General features: G+C 37.2%; 1 protein-coding gene across 1 annotated transcript in view; it reads right to left on the reverse strand.

Moving 5' to 3' along the window:
• Window positions 1-18,782, reverse strand: part of btbd7 (BTB (POZ) domain containing 7) — a 57,592-nt gene that overhangs the window by 4,121 nt on the left and 34,689 nt on the right. The window contains exons 4-8 of the mRNA XM_084433368.1: window positions 8,056-8,264; window positions 3,512-3,587; window positions 1,726-1,886; window positions 756-899; window positions 288-477 (exon numbers count right to left, since the gene is read on the reverse strand). Of these exons, the coding sequence (XP_084289494.1) occupies window positions 288-477; window positions 756-899; window positions 1,726-1,886; window positions 3,512-3,587; window positions 8,056-8,264 (780 nt within the window). The remainder of the gene's footprint in view (window positions 1-287; window positions 478-755; window positions 900-1,725; window positions 1,887-3,511; window positions 3,588-8,055; window positions 8,265-18,782) is intronic.

Below are 18,782 nucleotides of genomic sequence, written 5' to 3' on the forward strand. Positions count from 1 at the left end.
TATAAACACTGAATTGCTTCTTGAAAACAAACTGCAAAATTAACTTGAGAAATCAATGTCTCATGGTTTGATTTATGGGAGTCACAACTACATCTAGATTAGGACAATATAGTTGGCCTCTGTGAAATATCTCTCTAAAATGACTTGATTGTGGTGTTTGTGAGTGATTCATTTTATCAAGTATAAACGAGTATTACAGATATATAGTAGACATAATGATGGGACTGAAATTGTAGATTGGCTAAAACAATGCATCATTACAAGGCATGAATGAGCGCTTAACCCACCTGGTATCTCATTAGCAACCACAGACGGCGGAGCTGTCTGGCTGCCAGCCATTTGCTGGTGGTTGATCATGTGACAGCACTGAGGGACGGCATTGTTCACCATGTAGAGTGTGTCGGGTACATTGGACATACGAACCATGCGCAGCCTAACCAGATCGGTCTGCTCAACCATCATCTCCTCCAGAACCGCCTGGAGGAACACACACACACAAAGTTTGATGCAAGTCATATAATGAAATGGGTAACTAACTAAGGTTATTCTATAAACCAAGTGCCTTTTCAAAATGATTTGATTTTAAGTACAGTCTATAAGACTTTAATATATATATATAATTAAAGAATTAGTGAATAGTTCAATTGTATATTTCTTTCCTCTTTTTTCAATAACTTTTCCCATGTCTTCATCTGTTCATTTTAATGTAGCGGTTAAATATTCTGCTGTATGCGAGGTGAGAAAGTATATCCTACCTTGGCCTCCTCCACATAAGGAGAGAAGAGCCGTGGGCGGACATAAATGCCAGCACTCTTCTGCCGGAGCCAGGCGTTGGCTTTGCCTCCCTCTGCTGTGGGCAGCATGTCAGAGGGAGGGGTGCTGATCAGACCCCTCTTCATCTGTTAAAGGCAGAGGAAATGTCTTTATCGATACGTGACGAGAGCAGTCAAGAAGAGCAATGGTGTATATGTTTTCTTTATTACAGAATAGTACTGAGAATCAGAATATATACTCATTCATACATCCATCAATATTGACATTTTTTATCATTTTTATTCAGAGTGTGCTGTACATAAAAACAATAGTTACATGTTTCTCATTTGGCTTGTAGTGTTATGACAAATTTCTTATGGAAGATGATGGGTGGTTTCCCCATCATCCTGATTTATATAACACACGTTTTAAAAGGATAAACTATCATTCAAAAGTTTGGGGTGTGTAATTTGTTTTATGGTTTTGAAAGAAGTCTCTTATATTCTTATACCAAGGCTGTGTTTATTTTATCAAACATACAGTAAAACAGTTATATTGTTATACAAGTTATATATAGTTATATTGGTACAATTTAAAATAACCATTTTTATTTTAATGTGTGTAAAATGTTTATTCCTGTGACAGCAAAGCTGAATTTTCAGCAGTCATTACTCCAGTCTTCAGTGTCACATGATTTGATGCTCAAGAAACATTTCTTATCATCAATGTTGAAAACAGTTGTGCTGCTTAATATTTTTTATCAGGATTCTTTGATGAATAGAAAGTTCAGTTTATCAGGGACAGGGGCTCAAAAATGTAAAAAAGGGGCATCTATCACTACAGAGTGATTTCATTATAACAATTACAACAGTATTTATATTGGATGGATGGAATTTTGTGTTTAAATCTAGTTTGACAGCCCCTTAATGTGCCTGTTTAAGCTGTACAAACCAATGACACAAACACACTTACAGTGTCAGAGAGGACCTCACTGTTGGTGGGTAATATGTGCTCAGTTCGGACGAAAGGCAGCAGCGGAGAGAGAATCTCTTTAAGCTCTTCCAGGTCCAGATCCCTTCTTTTCACACCACGTTTATTCACACTATGTGCAGTACCACTTAACAGGTTAGGCTCTGGGGAAACACACAGAAACATACACAGTCAAACACAAATATTTAAGTTGGAGGAAAAGGTGGCCCAACTTTTCTAGCCCACAATATAGATTAGACAATGATGGGTGGGAGGGTGTGCACTTCCAGAGGATTAGCGGTATCACTATGCAGCTCCACTGGCTGCTGCTGTGCCCTTGAGCGAGGAATTAAAGCTCCTCTCTTCAAGGGATGCTGCACTGCAATGGACCCTGAATTACTATCTACACCAAATTAGGATCATGTATAAAGACTGTTAATGACAAAATGAAGGTATATTGTTGCATTGCTGTTTCCCTTTAGAATGTGTTCTGAGGGAAAAGCAATCAAAGATCGTGTTGATGGTTTGGCATCAGCTATAAACATTTAAGACAGTGTTAGTCTGGGTATATTTGATTCTGTTGGGTACACAGAGCAAATGCAGACCCAGGTCTGGAGCTGCCAGCCATATGCTATGCTTCTGTACTGCAGAGCACTTGGCCTGATTTCTCAGTGCTGAGCCAGTCAGAGTCATTACTACACATTAGGAGGATTGGGGAATAAATCATTAGACTGGCATAGTTTAGGCCACCATCTATGGCAAGAGGTGAAAACAGGGACAAACAGCAGCACAGAAAAAAGTTTGGGCCAGAGAAAAGTGTGTGTGTGTGTATGGAGTAGATAGGGATTAAAGGAATAGTCAGGATTAAAATTTTTGCCTGAACATTACTTTCATTCCAAACCTGTATGGACTTGCTTTCATCCAAGGAACACATAAGTAGTTTAGCAGAATGTCCAAGCTGCTTTTTTTTTCTTTTTTTTTCTTCATACAACAACTGTAGGCTGTCAAGCTCCGGATATCACCATAAAAGTAATCAATAACTTGTACACAACACTTCAAGTCATACTGACCACATTCATGATATTTTTGTCTTTTCAGTATGACAGACATGGTCACTATGAACACATGGAATGAGCAATGCAATAATTATTGTAATGAAATATACAGTAGCATTCAAAAGTTTGGGGATAGGAAGTTTTTTTTTTTTTTTTTTGAAAATAATATTTCTATTCAGGAAGATCAAATGTGCAATTGATCAAAAGTGACAGTAAAGACATTTAAAATTGTACAAAAGATTAGAAATGTTCTGTAATATTATAAATGTCTTAATCATTTTTTTTCCCAAATAAATGATGTTTTTATTCCTTTCTATTCAAAGGATCTGACTAAATGTATCATGGTTTCTACAAACATATTAATTTTAAGTTTCAAACACTGATAATTAGAATGTTTCTTGAGGACCAATTCAGCATATTAGACTGATTTCTGAAGGATCATCTGACACTGAAGACTGGAGTAATGATGCTGAAAATTCAGCTTTGCCATCACAGGAATAAATTACATTTTAAAATATATTAAAATAGAAAACAATATTGCACTTGATGAGCATAAGAAGAGACTTTCAAAGGCATTTTAAAAATTCTTACTGACCCCAAAATCTTGAACTACAGTATATAAATACTTTTGTGTTATACAAAAAAAACAAAAAAGGTTTGATATGAAGGTGAGTAAAAAGATGACAGACTATTCCTTTAATGTGTATCTAGTGACAAATGTCTGTGTGTGATACCTCTATCGGCCATCCTCTTGATGAGCTGGTGTTCGCCCCACTTCACAACATACTTGAGGATGTCCTGTTCACTGGCCTGTGAAGAGGGGAGAAGAACAGTATAAGTTTGTTACTGAATTTAGCCAGCGCTGCAAGGCTGAAGGAAACTGGTGTATGCAAGCTTAAAGGGCATATTGCAGGTTTTACTTTTTTCAAAATTAATTTATAACCTTGTATGAAAATACCATATGAAAAACTTAATGCAGGATTTAAAATGGTTTTGCAAGACATAAGGGCACAAATTTAGTAGAAAACGTGACTGTTTCCTTGACCGCTTTGAAAAAGCATTTTTACGCAAATTAAAGGGGTCATATAATGGTACATGCACTTTTACAAGTTGATTGTACTGAAGTGACTAGTGACGTCACACGGTCGGACGCCCCTCCCACGATTGTTGATTTGAGTCCGCGCGGACTGGCGCGGTCATTGTTGATACGCTGGAGCACTGTCTATGAGCAGAATGGTGTCTAAGCGATAGTGGTGTTCTGTTGTTGGGTGTAATAAGGAACACAGCAGTCATTTTGATGTTCCTAAATCTGAACCGCTGAAGACGCAGTGGCTGAGTTTTGTTTTCGAAGGGAATATTCCCCACGATCAACATCAATGCTTTCATGTTTGCGCAAATTATTTCACACAACAGACTGCTTTACAAACGAGGGTCAGTAACGTTATAAAGCTGGTTTTGCTAAGAAGCTGCTCCTGAAAAAAGGATCAGTACCAACTATTCGTGTTCCTGCTGCACCTCCAGAAGAAGAAGTGAGTGTAACGTTTTATTAACCTTTATATTAATATTTATATTAATCTTTGCAAATCGCTAGCACGCTTCACGATGAATGCGGCTGTTTACACTCAGGGTACATTACGGCATGTTTTCTATGTACAACGTTCTCAATATAATTCATAATCCCACGTTTATAATGAACAACGCGTTATGGTTATTGTGTTATTATTTCAAACGGTGTACGCACAGAACAGAGGGGCGGGGTGAGCAAAGCGCATTATCATTTAAAGACACATGCACTTAAACGGCGTGCTGAAAACAGAGCTGTTTTTGACCAGGTAAAATAAGTGTTTTCTTACAATACTAATGAGAATTTTGAATTAAAGTATATTACAAACTTTTAATTTAGACCCTAAAGAATCATATTAGCTTGTACAAAAATGGCATTATATGACCCCTTTAAAAAAGCATATTACGTCATGAGAGGGAGTTGTTTGCGGGGCTCTGCGTTTGCTCCGTGCAGAGTAGGTTGGTATTCAGTAGGAGCGGTCGTGATTCAGTGCGTTTTGGTAGTCATTGTATTTAAATTTTCCATCGTCATGGTAAATTATTGTGAATTATAGCCTGTCAGGACATCGAGTCCACAGGTTTCTGAACAAGAAAAAGGACGGTGCTATCTTCCGTGCCTGGGTGCGTTTTGTGCAGGTGAAGAGACGGGACTTCACTTCTGCATCTGCTTAGAAAAACATGGTAGTGTGTAGCATTCACTTTAGACCGGATGAGTATAATCCCGGCGATATGATGGAGTTCAACGTGAGATGCCGCAGCAAGAACCAAGTGAGACTCCGGACTGGTGCGGTTCCTTCAGTGCACGCTGTCACAGCACCTTCATCGGGTCCGCCCGGTCCGTCGTCAGCATGTGGTTCGGCCGCCGGAGCAAACATGATGGTCACGGATTTGTCAAAGATCACTTAGTGTACATCTGTTTTACAAAATGCTGTTTGTCAGATGCAGAAGTAAAATTCTCACAAAAAACATAGCCTTAATAGCGTTTAATAAGCATACATTTAAAGAGAATCTAGTTCCTACATTATTTTCCTATATATTGACTCACTGGGTACTGACAATATACTAACATAACCTGCCATATGCCCTTTAAAGATGGCACATTTAATACAACAGAACAATCTCTAAAAACAGGATATATAAAACCAATGAATTCATAGCAGCAAGTCCTGCAGGTGCCAGTGAAACATGAGCAAAATTATTTTGCTATCTTATCTCTTACTGGGAATATTGCACAGCCAAAATCTCATTTCATTCATCGACAGAAGCCGATACAGGTTTAATGGACATTGGTTATCCCTCAAACTAAATTACATTTTTTACAAACTAAATTTTACCTTTCCTTACACTTTTTCCTAAATTAGATTTTTTGGGCTTTTTGCCTTTTTTATGGTACAAGAGAATGCAGACAGGAAATTTAGGGGGGCGAGGGAGAAAAAGGGGGAATGGGATTAGGACATGACCCAGGGTGGACTCACTTAAAAGAAAGATTCACCCAAAAATGAAAATTTGCTGTTAATTTCCTCACCCTCAGGCCATCCAAGATGTGGGTGTAATTTTTTCTTCAGTAGAACAGTAAAGAAGATTTTTAACTGAAACCGTGGTCCTTGGTGATTCATATACTGCAACTCAATGGCTACAGTAACTTTGAGAATCAAAAAACCATATACGAAACAAAATGAATACCTGTGGCTCCTGGCAATATATTGATGTCTTATGAAGTAAAACGATTGGTCTTGTGCAAAAAACTCAACATTATTTACAACATTATTACCTATAATCCACAGCCTCAGCAAACAGTCCGGAGTGCATTCATGGCAGTCTGGAGCGTGAGCTTCCTGTCACATAATGACGTACGCGCAGCAGCTCAGACACTGGGAATCTGTGAAAAGTCAATCTTCCCCATTGAGATCATGCAAACGAATGAAATCTTAATTTTTTTATATAGGTTGTGGCTTCCAGGATAAGCAAATAAGTACCACTTTGATGAACAATACAACACACGCATCTTCCCTCTCTGTTGTAAACAAACAGCTTCAGCTCACGTCTGAGTTTGCTCCCTCGCAAATGTCATTATGCGACAGGAAGCTTGTGGTTCAGAGTTCAGACTGCCATGACCTTTTGCCGAGGCTGTGAATTACAGGTAATAATGTTGTAAATAGTGTTCAGTTTCTTGCACAGACCAATCGATTTGCTTTATAAGACCTCAATATATGGCCAGGAGACACGGGTATTCATTTTTTTTTGCCCGTTTATGGTTTTTTGACTTTCAAAGTGACGGTATCCATTGACTTGCATTATATGAATCACCAAGGACCATGGTTTCAGTTAAAATCTTCTTTACTGTTTTACTGAAGAAAAAAAAAAATGACACCTACATCTTGAATGGCCTGAGGATGAGGAAATGAACAGCAAATTTTCATTTTTGGGTGAACTATCCATTTAGCCCTTGATCTCTGTGTACCAACAACTCTTATATATCTTGCCAAGCCCACATAACTTTTCAAAAATCATTTTGATTTAGATCGATTCACAAATGAATCATCCAGACCGATTTGTTAACTAACTGAAAATATCACTAAAGTTTTACTCTACTAAAGCTCTAGACAATAGCAATTTCTAGCTAATGAAATAATGTAAAATTGAGCATAACTACAAACACTGTACATTCATTAGACATTACAATGACTTAAGATTTCATTAACTTCAATCTCATTTCCAGACCTGTAAAAAATAAATAAAAAAAGCTTAAAATTCCCTGATATTTACAGGTCTTTCATGATCACGGCAATGAATCAATCAGTTAATCTCCCTTTTTTGAGGGATAGTATATCTATCAAACCAACACTATAGTCTCTGTTCATGTTTGTTTACAAATTCTCAGTCACTAGAGGGATTAGATCATTTCAACAGGCTTGACCCGGGGTAGAGTAAGCAAAGACTTGTAAACGTTGAAGAGCTAGCACACATGAGTGTGAAGGCGCTAACAGACTTCTGTGTGCCAGGCCAAATCCCAGATGGGGTTACAGCTCTCTATATAAGCTCACTGAGGAGACGTAAGGGGGTCATCTGATACAGTTAACTAATTTGTCCAAAAACAAAAGCAGGTGACCTTCAAGAGAAGGGAGCCCTGATCAACAGAGATCGATAAACAGACTGATACTAACACTCTGCTGTCTGAAATAGATAGGCCTTAAGCCCTGCATTGATTTGTGGACTGAAATAAACACAATTTTCCCAATAGTGCAATATGATGCAGTGCAGTTACCCTGAATTACCCCTGTATGTTTCCAGAGAGAAAATAAGCTTGACCTTGACGTAAAAGCACAAAAATCACATGTAAGAGACCTTCTTTGAAGTTCTTTGTAAGATTAAGCTACATTTTTTTATTTTATTCAATCGGACCAACATTTACCAACCTTTTTCCCAGGGAACCTTTTTTTAACAACCCATATCCCATAAAAAAAAAAGCACCAGGTTTTTTTGCAAACATGATTATATTTTGTCAAGAACAAGTCTGAGGATCCAATAATATTGGATAACTGTGTGAACAACCCCTTATTCTTCATGTTTCATTTAACAAAATAAAATTTTTCACTTATAAAGATAGATTATTTGAAACACAATCAGCTCCCCTAAATTGGGAAATCATGAACTGGACAATCTTGCACTGGGAAATCTGAAAAGAACTCGGGGTGAATTGGTGTACGGTCATCACCTGCAGATAATCAGACTGAATGGCCGCCAGCAGGTGCTCCTTGCTTAGCTCGTAGAGGACATCGGAGGTCATGACCTGGCTGAACTCCTCACACAGGAAGTGCATGGCCTGCCGATGAACCCATTTGGAGCCATAGGGCTGTGAGCTCCACTTCAGGATGGCCACCACAGAGTCTAGCGAGATGCTGTCTGCCACAATGTCTTCACAGCCTAAGACGAATAAACAAAGACATTGCATTTTATTTAGGTATAAACAGAGCTTCAGCTGCTCTTAAACATACAAATCTGTGTCCAAACGTAGTTAATCAAGATTTTAAAACAAAAAAAATGGGTGATCGAGATGCTCTCAGAGTAGGGCACTACCTGTATCCGCCCTCTATCCATTTTACCCATTGCTGAAATAATTCTCATCACCACGACTGTAATATAACACTTAAAAAGGTAAAACTGAATCCATAAATACACCAAGAATATATTCTATCACAATATATGCAGATATGTCTAAAATATTAATGAAAATGTATGCATTTAAATGTCACAGAGGGAACCGATGAATAATTTACCCAATTATTCACAACTAAAACACTCCTTTATGCTGCTTCAAACTGTGCCTCGAATTACTGATTTGATCTGTTTTGTCTCTTCATTTCAATTCATTCGGTCTCCTTTTCCAGTCAAAGACCGAATGTCAAAGGAGAGGCATTCAGTTCAGTTTAATCAGTAAATGCCACCGTTTTTTTTTTCTTCTTCTTTTTCTTTTTTTTTGCTGTGCTTGATACAAAGACCCCTGGAGCAGTGGAGAATTTCAACTCCAATGCAATCCAAGCCAAGCATCTCTAGAGAGCAAGCTTGGTTTTCCCTTTCTAACAGGAATTATGATAAATTCAGTTCCAACAATAGTTTGTGTACAGAATTGTAAAGATGCGTTGTATTGTATCTGACGCAACACATTAATCAAAAGTAACAGTAAAGACTTTTTCAAATAAATGCTGGTCTTTTGAACTTTCAATTTATCAAAGACACCTGGGGAAAAAACTGAAATCCTGGTTTCCACAAAAATATTAAGCAGCAACTATTTTCAATATTGATAATAAGAAAAGTCTCTTGAGCACCAAATCTACATATTAGAATGATTTCTGAAGGATCATGTGACACTGAAGACTGGAGTAATGACAGCTGAAAATTCAGCTTTGACATCACAGAAATAAATTAAAGTTATAATATATGTAAATGGGAAAAAGTTAATTTAAATTGTAATAGTATTTTACAATATTAGTTTTTACTGTATTTTTTTAATCAAATAAATATAGCCTTGGTGAGCAAAAACTCCGACCCCAAACTTTTGAATGCCAGTGTATAGGTGACATTTTCTAAATTAATAAGTGTTAATGATTTTTTTTAAGAGCTTTGGTGAAAGGTAAGCTTATCAGTAAATAACTTACATTTCAGTAATTTCCTCACACATTGCATTTGGAGCATGGCAGAATAAATCATTATACGTCTTTAATAGTATGTAAAAGAGCAGCTGAGATAATAAATGCTAATAATGCTCTGCCAAATAATTCACTTCAAGCTACAAAGAAGAAAAAAATCAAATAACATGGTGATGGAATGAGGTGAGTAAATGACAACATTTTCATTATTGGGTGAACTACTCCTTTAAGTGTTCAGGCACACTGTGCTGATCAGTACCATTAAATATTCAACTGGATGGCAGCCTGCGTCAGAGCAGACGCCTCTCTCAAAGCTCTGGAGACAATTATATTTTCGAACTACATATTTTGTAAGTAAATAAGCAGTTTTTCAAGACTCGCAAACACTCATATGATGTTTAGGAAGACAAATAAAATACAACAAGCATTTGTAGTCTTATGCCATAACACCTGACCTGTTGATAAAACCACAACTTGTACCTTATGTCTCCAAATATATGATCAGTCACCATAGTTTTATGTGAGAGTGTTTTTTTATTTCTTTTAAAATGTCTTTTGTACCCCCACATTTCGTCTTGCATAGCCAGACCTTCGCCTAACAACATAAGGTGTCGGCTCTATAGCCACTGCAATTGGCCAAGGAACGGCCACTAATTCAAGAAGAGGCCATCTGATAGAGATGTGAAGTGACCAATCAGAGTTTTGTTTTGATCAACGCCCTGTTAAGGGGCAGGTACATGTTGCTACAATAACAGACCAAAATGGGATCACTAGGGAATCCAAAGGTTTTCATGGCCAAGCTCGGAAAATAATACTTTTTTCCGTATGCCATCGTTAAACATGCAAACATCTACTTTAAATTCAACTAAATTTAAACACAACACTTGATGTCTTAATTTCTATTCTGTGCTATTCACACGAGACTAGTGTTGGTTTGACAAATATACTGTGCCTAAAAAAAAAGGAGGATTAACTGATTGATTCCAGCCTGCAAAGTGCTAAGGTGTATTGTTTAGGTGTCTGAAACCTAATGACAATGTCTTCTCTTTTGTGAAGGGCACCACATAGCCTGAGGATGGTCGGCTCACACGTCTCCAGCCTGGAGCACACGAAAGATTAAGAGTAGCACTGCATCTGTTCCACTGCATGGCTAGAAACCATTTAGCATGCAGCAGCAGCAAAGCAGTGCAGAGTATTCCCTCATAAACCCGTCCCAGTTAATTATAATCTCTGCTCACAGAGCCATAAACTTGTCATTTGCCGAAAACAGTATCATATTAGCCTCTAGGGGGGATGTCACCCAGCATCCAAAAATCTCATCATTCTTTATTGACTTTGTGTGATCAATGTGTAGATTGTTCACGTTGGACATGAACACAGAGCAACAAATCAATGCGAGTTAATGAAAGTTAATGATTAGGTCCGAGTCAAATTCAAACCACAAGAATGATTGCAGAACTTATACACCAAGGTGTTAATAATTATTCAAACGTGAGATGAGTGTCCTAAATTGAGACCAGAAACAAAAAGTCTGCAAAACAATAGCAATGCATGGCAGGGAAGACTTAGCACAAACAACATACAGTGTTTTCCACTCAAAAGCAAAGCCAAGTGCAGCCAAGTGCAGAAGATTTGATGGTAATGAGTCCAGAGCAAACGCAGCAGATTTCATCAGTACTTCAAATGTTATTTTGTGGACTCTGTATCTCCTTACCATATCTATAAACATGGGAAATGCAGATAAACAGTGTCGTTTTTTTCAAACAGCCTCTCAATGTTTGCTTAAGAGCAGATTCTTAACATTGGGAATGAAAACATCTGTTCAAATTAACAGCACAAAATCTGCATTTACACTAAACTGCTAAAATTTTAATGGATTAGTGGGATCTGCACTACACAAATAACAATTAATTTCAACAGAAAACTGATTTAAAACTAAACCACAAGCAAGTGGTGTAGTAATAAACATACTGAATATGTTTTATAACATATTCAGTATACATTTAAAATAGTTTTCCTCTTAAGAAACACATTTTGCCAAGGACTCAAAGCTAACAACAAGGCCATGTGATGCGAAATACCTAATGGTAGTCTTGAGCTCATTTTACAGTTGAGTACACCTGATATTGGGAGGACCACCGCAACACAGGAAGGGAGCAGACACAGTGAAGGACTAATCATTAGGGTATCTATTAGCCTTGAACAAGTGCAGTACCCCAATTACCTAGCCAGAGCCCCGGAGCTTGATATAAGGGGTAGACAGGCTAATCGACAGAGGAGGAGGAGAGACGGAGCGAGCCAGTCAGGGAGAGAAACTGTGACATGCTGAGAGGAAGAAAAATGGGAGAAGGAGTAAAGATTAGGAGGGTAAATGTCAAAAAGGACAGAGATAGTGGAAAATTAGCCCGTTCTGTATGACTGAATGTGAAAGATGGAAATTACTGAAAGATACAGAGATGAAAATGAGAAGCGAAGAGTGAAGGAGCCCCAGAGAGGTGCTAGGTTAAAATTCTCCATGACCTTTCAGACAAGCTGTAACAGACAGAATCATTACAGAGCTGACTGTCTCTCATATAGGCTTAATGGAAACACCACCAGCAATCTGTTAATACTAATCAGAATGGTGCCTTGGGGGCAGGAAGGGTTTCTGTATTGAGTTTGAAACACACTCTAAAGGACATCTGACTGAACCACTCGCACAAGCATCAAAGCATTGCCATTTCAAAAGTACTCTCTCTCCAAAGATATCAATAATAGACCTGTTTTCTCCAGGAACAGAGGCGATGAGGTGACAGTGTTTGTTACCCACAAGATTGTTGTTATTCCCCTTCCCTTAAATCAGAACAAATTGTGAAGATGTTAAATAATGAATAAGCCATAAGAAAAATCTGAGGGATGCACCATATTAATGTTAGACATTTATTTAATTTATTGATAGTCGATATTGTTTACTAAATTATTGTACGTGCTCATTTGGTCTATTTGTACATTTAGATACCTAGGCTATGTCATCATCTAACCCTCACTTAACATTATTCTTTAAATATTCTACAAATTTCATAACACTGTTAAATGTCACTTTTTAGCAAATCTCAAAATAATATATTTCATGCTTTATGTCGTGGTACCTAATTTCACTTGGAGCATTTAAAATGACTGATTGGTTTATTTTCATAATATTGGTTGATAGCTATAACGACAAAAAAAATATGAGGAAATATCAGTGCATCCCAAGAAATTAAATACCTTTAAATCTAATAAAGTATGCAATATTATCAAGAAAGCACATCAATCTTAATAAATAGTTGATGATTTGTTGTTTATTAGCTCATTAGCAGTACAGATAATCAAAATATTAAATCGATCACCATTTACACTCTGGAATCAGAGTAATAATATTGTTTCAATGGTTTTATTCAATTAAAGTATAAATTGAGTGTCTAAAAAGCTTTAAAAAAGAAAAAAACAAGATCACAAAGACCTTGCTTTATGGAATTTTGAAATGCTCATGCAGTCCAATTTTCATTGTTAGATAATGATGGAATATCAAAGCATCCTTTTAAAACCATTTCAACTTAATGAACAGTGACACAAAACTGCAAGCGGAACAAAGAACGAAAAATACTGAAAGAACACATACTGGAACGCACAAAAGGTTTTCAGTTTGTGAATAATTTCTCTGTTAATACCCAGATGTCTCTTTTTCAAATGAGAAGCAATGCATTTTTTAAAGGTGCTGAGAACTGGAAGAAATGTGCACAGCTCTCTCTAGCTCCCACCCTGCAGGCCCATCGATGCAGCATTTCATTTGCACTACAGAACAGACCTATGGCACGCCACACTGTCAGTTAATGTTATCGTCACAGGTGCAGTGTCACGCTCAGCCCTGTGTCACTCGGTCTATCAGTTCATTCGCGGCACAAACCCTCACCAAAACTTCAAGTCGGCCTATTTCCAATCACACTGTTTGATAACGGTCTCGTGTGCTGAAGTCAGATATCTGTTCTGTACCACCACTTTGCATCATCTTAACCATCCTGTAAGATACTGATTAGATGCCAATTTTTCATCCCGAGGTCCACTTAGTTAGCTAGGTTTCCTGCACCAAAGAGCCGTCATTTAGTTTTACAGGAGCAATTATTACTCTCTATCTGACCATTAGAATTAAACAGGCTGTTTAATTTGCTAATGCACTTTAAGACTTCTATGTAAATGCTCTCTGTTACGATTGAGAGTGCGACAGTACTCTGAGGTTAGCCAATGTCATTCATTACGTTGGGCCAAGTGCCAAATTACTGAATAACCGTTAATGTAAAAGCGGGCCTAATATGTTAATTTGCACATAGTTGTGACACAACACTGCATAGTCTACACTGTATAAATTAAACATAATTAATACAATTAATCTTTAAGCTACAAAAGTGATTTTCTTTTTCTTTTTTGTTGTCTGATTAACATTGGTGACAAACAGCTGCAGGTATATTAGGCTGCTGTCACTTTAAGACGAATGTGTGGATCCAATATAATGATACACATCCGTTTTCTTTCTCGGTTGTTTCCAACACATAACCGACTGTTTAGGAGGATACTTGTCGAGTGTGTAATTCTGACATAATTTTGCATGCACGTGTAGAAAAAAAAAAGAAAGAAAGAAAACTGAATTCTGTGTTTGCGTGCCGTCTGTGCGTGCACAGAAAACAACGCGCGAGTTCCGTGATGTTTAAACTGACAGGACTTAAAATGAAAAAATACATGCAAATGATAAACTTTCAGTCTATGACAGAGCTTGATTCCGGCTTGTCGTCGTTAAAAAAATTGGCCAATTACACAACGGGTTTAGATCTGAGTCCCGCCTCCTGAATACACATCGCTAAACTGATTGGCGTTGCGGTGTCTTTCTAACTTGTGAGAGGCTGTAGTCACATTTGGTTGTGCGAAGCGCCAAAACTACTCCAAAGGAAACCTAGATGCGGTAAGCGAGGGAGAAATCGGGGCAAATCGGGGCAAATCGAGAGAGAGAGAGAGAGAGAGAGAGAGAGAGAGAGAGAGAGAGAGAGAGAGAGAGAGAGAGAATTGCATTTTTTTTCCTTACATTACTTTGACTTTTATACTTTAAGTAGTTTTGAAACAAGTACTTTTATACTTTAACTTGAGTAAAAAGCTTGAGTTGATACTTCAACTTCTACAGAAGTCTTTTTAAACCCTAGTATCTATACTTCTACCTGAGTAATGAATGTGAATACTTTTGACACCTCTGGTCTATGATGGTTAAACTTTGCAATTAATCGACGAATCATATGCGTTCCGAACCGGGGGGGCAGCTGGCCCGTACGGATCACAAATCAACTACGATCCCTATACTTGATATCGCACATCCTGATATTGGACTACTGCGGATGCGCATCGTGATATCGATGCTAAACCAATATATTGTGCAGCCCTAGATGGTATCACGAAACAAAATACATTATTTACTCTTTTCTACAATGTATTTCCAAAGAGATACCAAAGATAATGATACAAGTTGGCTTATTTAGTTTATGAAACACATAACTTTAGGTCAATAGTACATTGGGCAAGACTTTGTTACATTCACTGCAGCTACCTGTTCACATTGAGAGCAATGAGAAGGGAAATCACACGACTTTGTTCTTTGTTGTTATGAAAATGATTGTGCTCCTTTTATTTAATTGACTCATGCGCAAGCTGGGGAAACATACGGCAGTCAATCGCACACATCAGAGGCCAAAAAAGCGAGCACATCTCTTATGCTTTACTCTCAAAGAAAAGTTTTTTTTTGTTGTAAAAGTGTCTATTTTCCCCATTAAACAAGCAAACAAACCAATTCACAGCAATTAAATCAAACAAAGCGAGAAAGGACAAAACATTTAGGAAAGTTCTCTCCATACACAACTGATACAAGTTAATAGCATCTGTGCATCCCCACCATATGTCGACTTAAAATTAATTGCTTAGGTTTAACAAAGAGGTTAACAAGATCCACAGCTGCAGGAGCTGATTTCCTGCAGTTAGTGTGAACAAGAGTGATTTTCCTCTGCAGAGCCGGTTCCAGACCAATGGGTGGCTTTTTATCAACGTGTGTCTGTCTGGTCAGCACATTAATTATCTTTTCCATGTACCATCCACTGGCCAGCTGCTGACAGGGTGTAAAATGACTGCTGTGCCTCTATTTCCTAGAGGTCATCGCCACCTTTGTCTCCCACCGGAGGCTATCAACACACACGCACTGAAATGACCTCAATGATTGCTTGTGTTCAGTGCCGAGGTACTCCATCTTGGGCTTTCTTTGACTGACGGAGGACTGACTAATCCTTACAAAACAAGCAAGCAAATGCAATGACTAATGCAAATGCAGTAATGTGGAATCATAAAATTGTGTGTTGAAAATCTCATGCATCACAAACATTGTACCATATAAAAATAGCTGTTCAAGTTTTCAGACAATAATCAGACAAGTTTGTCAAATCAAAGTCAGGGTTGCACAAGCGATTTGTATTTAATTGCCATATGTTTCATGTCACTGGGAAAAGAAATCTAGAATTGATGTGGCAAATGGTGCACCATGTTCAGGAAGAAAACAAGCCCTCCTGAGCTCATCATCAGGCTATGCTGACAGGACTGAATCGGATCGCTATCTGTTACAAACCACAGCTGACCAATGGGTCATAAGGATCAGCTGACACGGACGCTGCAGACCTGAGCTGTAGAGTTAGTAATTGAAAGGATGGCTGGCTCTCTGAAAAACATATCTTTGCACAGTGCAGCTGAAGCCCATCACTTTCAGCTGTAAATAGTGATAAACTGGCTAATTCTACAATAGGGGGGCTGATGATACAAAGTACGCAAGCAAGAGATGTACAAGCCAGTAAATGTGCAACACGGGGGCTCTTTTTGAGAACTAATACACCGGCAGATTTGGGCAAGGAGGCAGAGATAAATTAGATGTAAATTACTTTGAGAACTACTTAAGATACCACTCAAGGAAGTTATTTCTTCCTCCAGTGAGTAGGGCTAATTTTATATCGTCAGTAGAATTTGATGGTGAAATAAAATTCAAGTAACAGTGAATACTGCAATGATTTTAATGCCTTTTTATTTGATCATTAAGTTTCCAAAAGACCATGTAAATGACCAAAGTAGATTTGTGATACTCATCGTCTCATGACTTTTAAATCAGAAACGTTATATTAACATTCCCAAACTTTCAAGTATCAAAAATGGCCCAAAAGGTAAACTGACTGAACTCAGAATCACTCAAAATGTTCAAAAACGGTTCTGGAGTGGCATTTTTCATGTATAAATATGCAAATTAATATGGATATTGGTCATGTTGATATTAATGTTCAAAGGTTTGGGGTTAGTATGATTTTATGTTTTTGAAAGAAGTATCTTATGCTCACCAAGGCTGACATTTATTTGATCAAAAATACAATAAAACAGTAACATTGTGTAGGGTGGTCATGATTCCTTAATTAAATTAAGAGTACTTGATAAAAAAAAAAAAAAAAAGTTTTGCGTCTCAGAGCGGCTCCACACAAACTGTTATCATTTACGTGCGTGGAAGCATATCTCGAACACCATCTCTACATATGCTGCTTAGTTGGCTTATAACGTTCATCTGGGAACACAATATGTGCCATTTGATCAGATTTGTAAGGTAAATCATTTATAAACCTACACTAACAGCAAGTTTAAAAGTTTAAACCCTGGCTCTGAGTTTGCATGTTTTGATGTCCACATATTCTTGTTTAAGAAATAAGAGTGGCTGTAGCATTTCTTTCATAAAGAAGTGGCCAAATAAGTTAAATGTTTGACCAATATTAAACAAGGATTTGAGCTGTAAAGTGTAACAACAACAATCACCAGGCCATTGGCACTCTCTGCAGGCATTTGTTATAAAACGTTATGCATTTTAACAGTGTTGTTCAATAAAACTGATTACTTGTCGTCTTTGAACCAATTATTATTGCCTCATTGTTATTATATATGTATTATATATTTTAAGTCATTTTAAAGGCTATTGTTTGCTTTTTATTACCAGGTTTTTATTTTATTTATTTTTTACATTACTCATATTCGTCAAAATAATTGACCGATTACTCTAACAAACTAACAGTTAGTAACAGCCCTAATATTGTGAAATATTATTACAATTTAAAATAACAGTTTTCTATTTTAATATATTTTAAAATCCAATTTATTCCTGTGATCAGCATCCATTACTCCAGTCTTAAGTATCATGTGATCCTTCAGAAATCATTTTATGCTGATTTAGTGCTCAAGAAAAATGTCTTATTATTATCAAGGTTTAAAACAGTTGTGCTGCTTAATAATTTTGTGGAAAATTATCATTTTTTTCTGGAATTGATTGACAAATTTGAATAGAAATTGTTTAAATGTTTTGTAAGATTAAGCCAAGATTAAATTGGCCATTTATTGGCCAATAAATGGCTTTACTGATTATAAACAGATTTTAACCCCACACTTTTGAACATTATAGGTATATTGTTACTGGTGCATAGAGTGTTGTGTTAGAGCATTAATGAAAACAATCTATAGCATTCTTCATATTATTATGGTTCATTTAGTAAAAAATTATGCTGTAAAAATCCATTCTTTTCCACTCTTAAACTCCAGCAAAAAAACATATTGAATGTACTTAAATAAATGGCTATACATAACCATTTTAAACATAGAGAGCCATATCAAATCTCATCAAAAGGCATACAAAATATCAAGATGCTTCAGCTATATCACAGAGACTAACCAATGAGCACAGCCCAACCAATAAGAACTGGCTTAATAACCAGTCATTTTTAGAAACTACAGACTCGGGACATTATACAGCTGAACCCTGCAGAAAACATTGACAATAAGAAATTAGAAATTTAAATCTAAAATGCAAGTGTTGAGGTGGATGACCTATTCTTCTACCTCCTGCCATAATTACACAAGGTAAATAGTGTTTTATATAGGGTTTCTTCAGAAAGTCGGACCTGAAGCAGATTTATCTCACTTTGATCATTACTAACTATACACTCCTAACAACAGGACAAATTCTACATTCCTTAGAAACCCTGTTTCCCTAAGTAATATTAATATAAGCGGAATTGGATGAGGGTATTAAGAGGAGAGCAGAGGTTGCAGTACATGGTTGTTGGGTACATATGGGAGTCTCTCACAAACAGTAATCCCAACATGAGGCGCATAAACTAAAGCAACCCCACCCTGTTCCTCAGATTGTCCCTTGACAGCTTGTGAATTAATCAAGCAG

The sequence above is a fragment of the Rutilus rutilus genome (assembly GCF_951802725.1).
Source record: "Rutilus rutilus genome assembly, chromosome: 15".
In the NCBI taxonomy this organism is placed as follows: Eukaryota; Metazoa; Chordata; class Actinopteri; order Cypriniformes; family Leuciscidae; genus Rutilus; species Rutilus rutilus.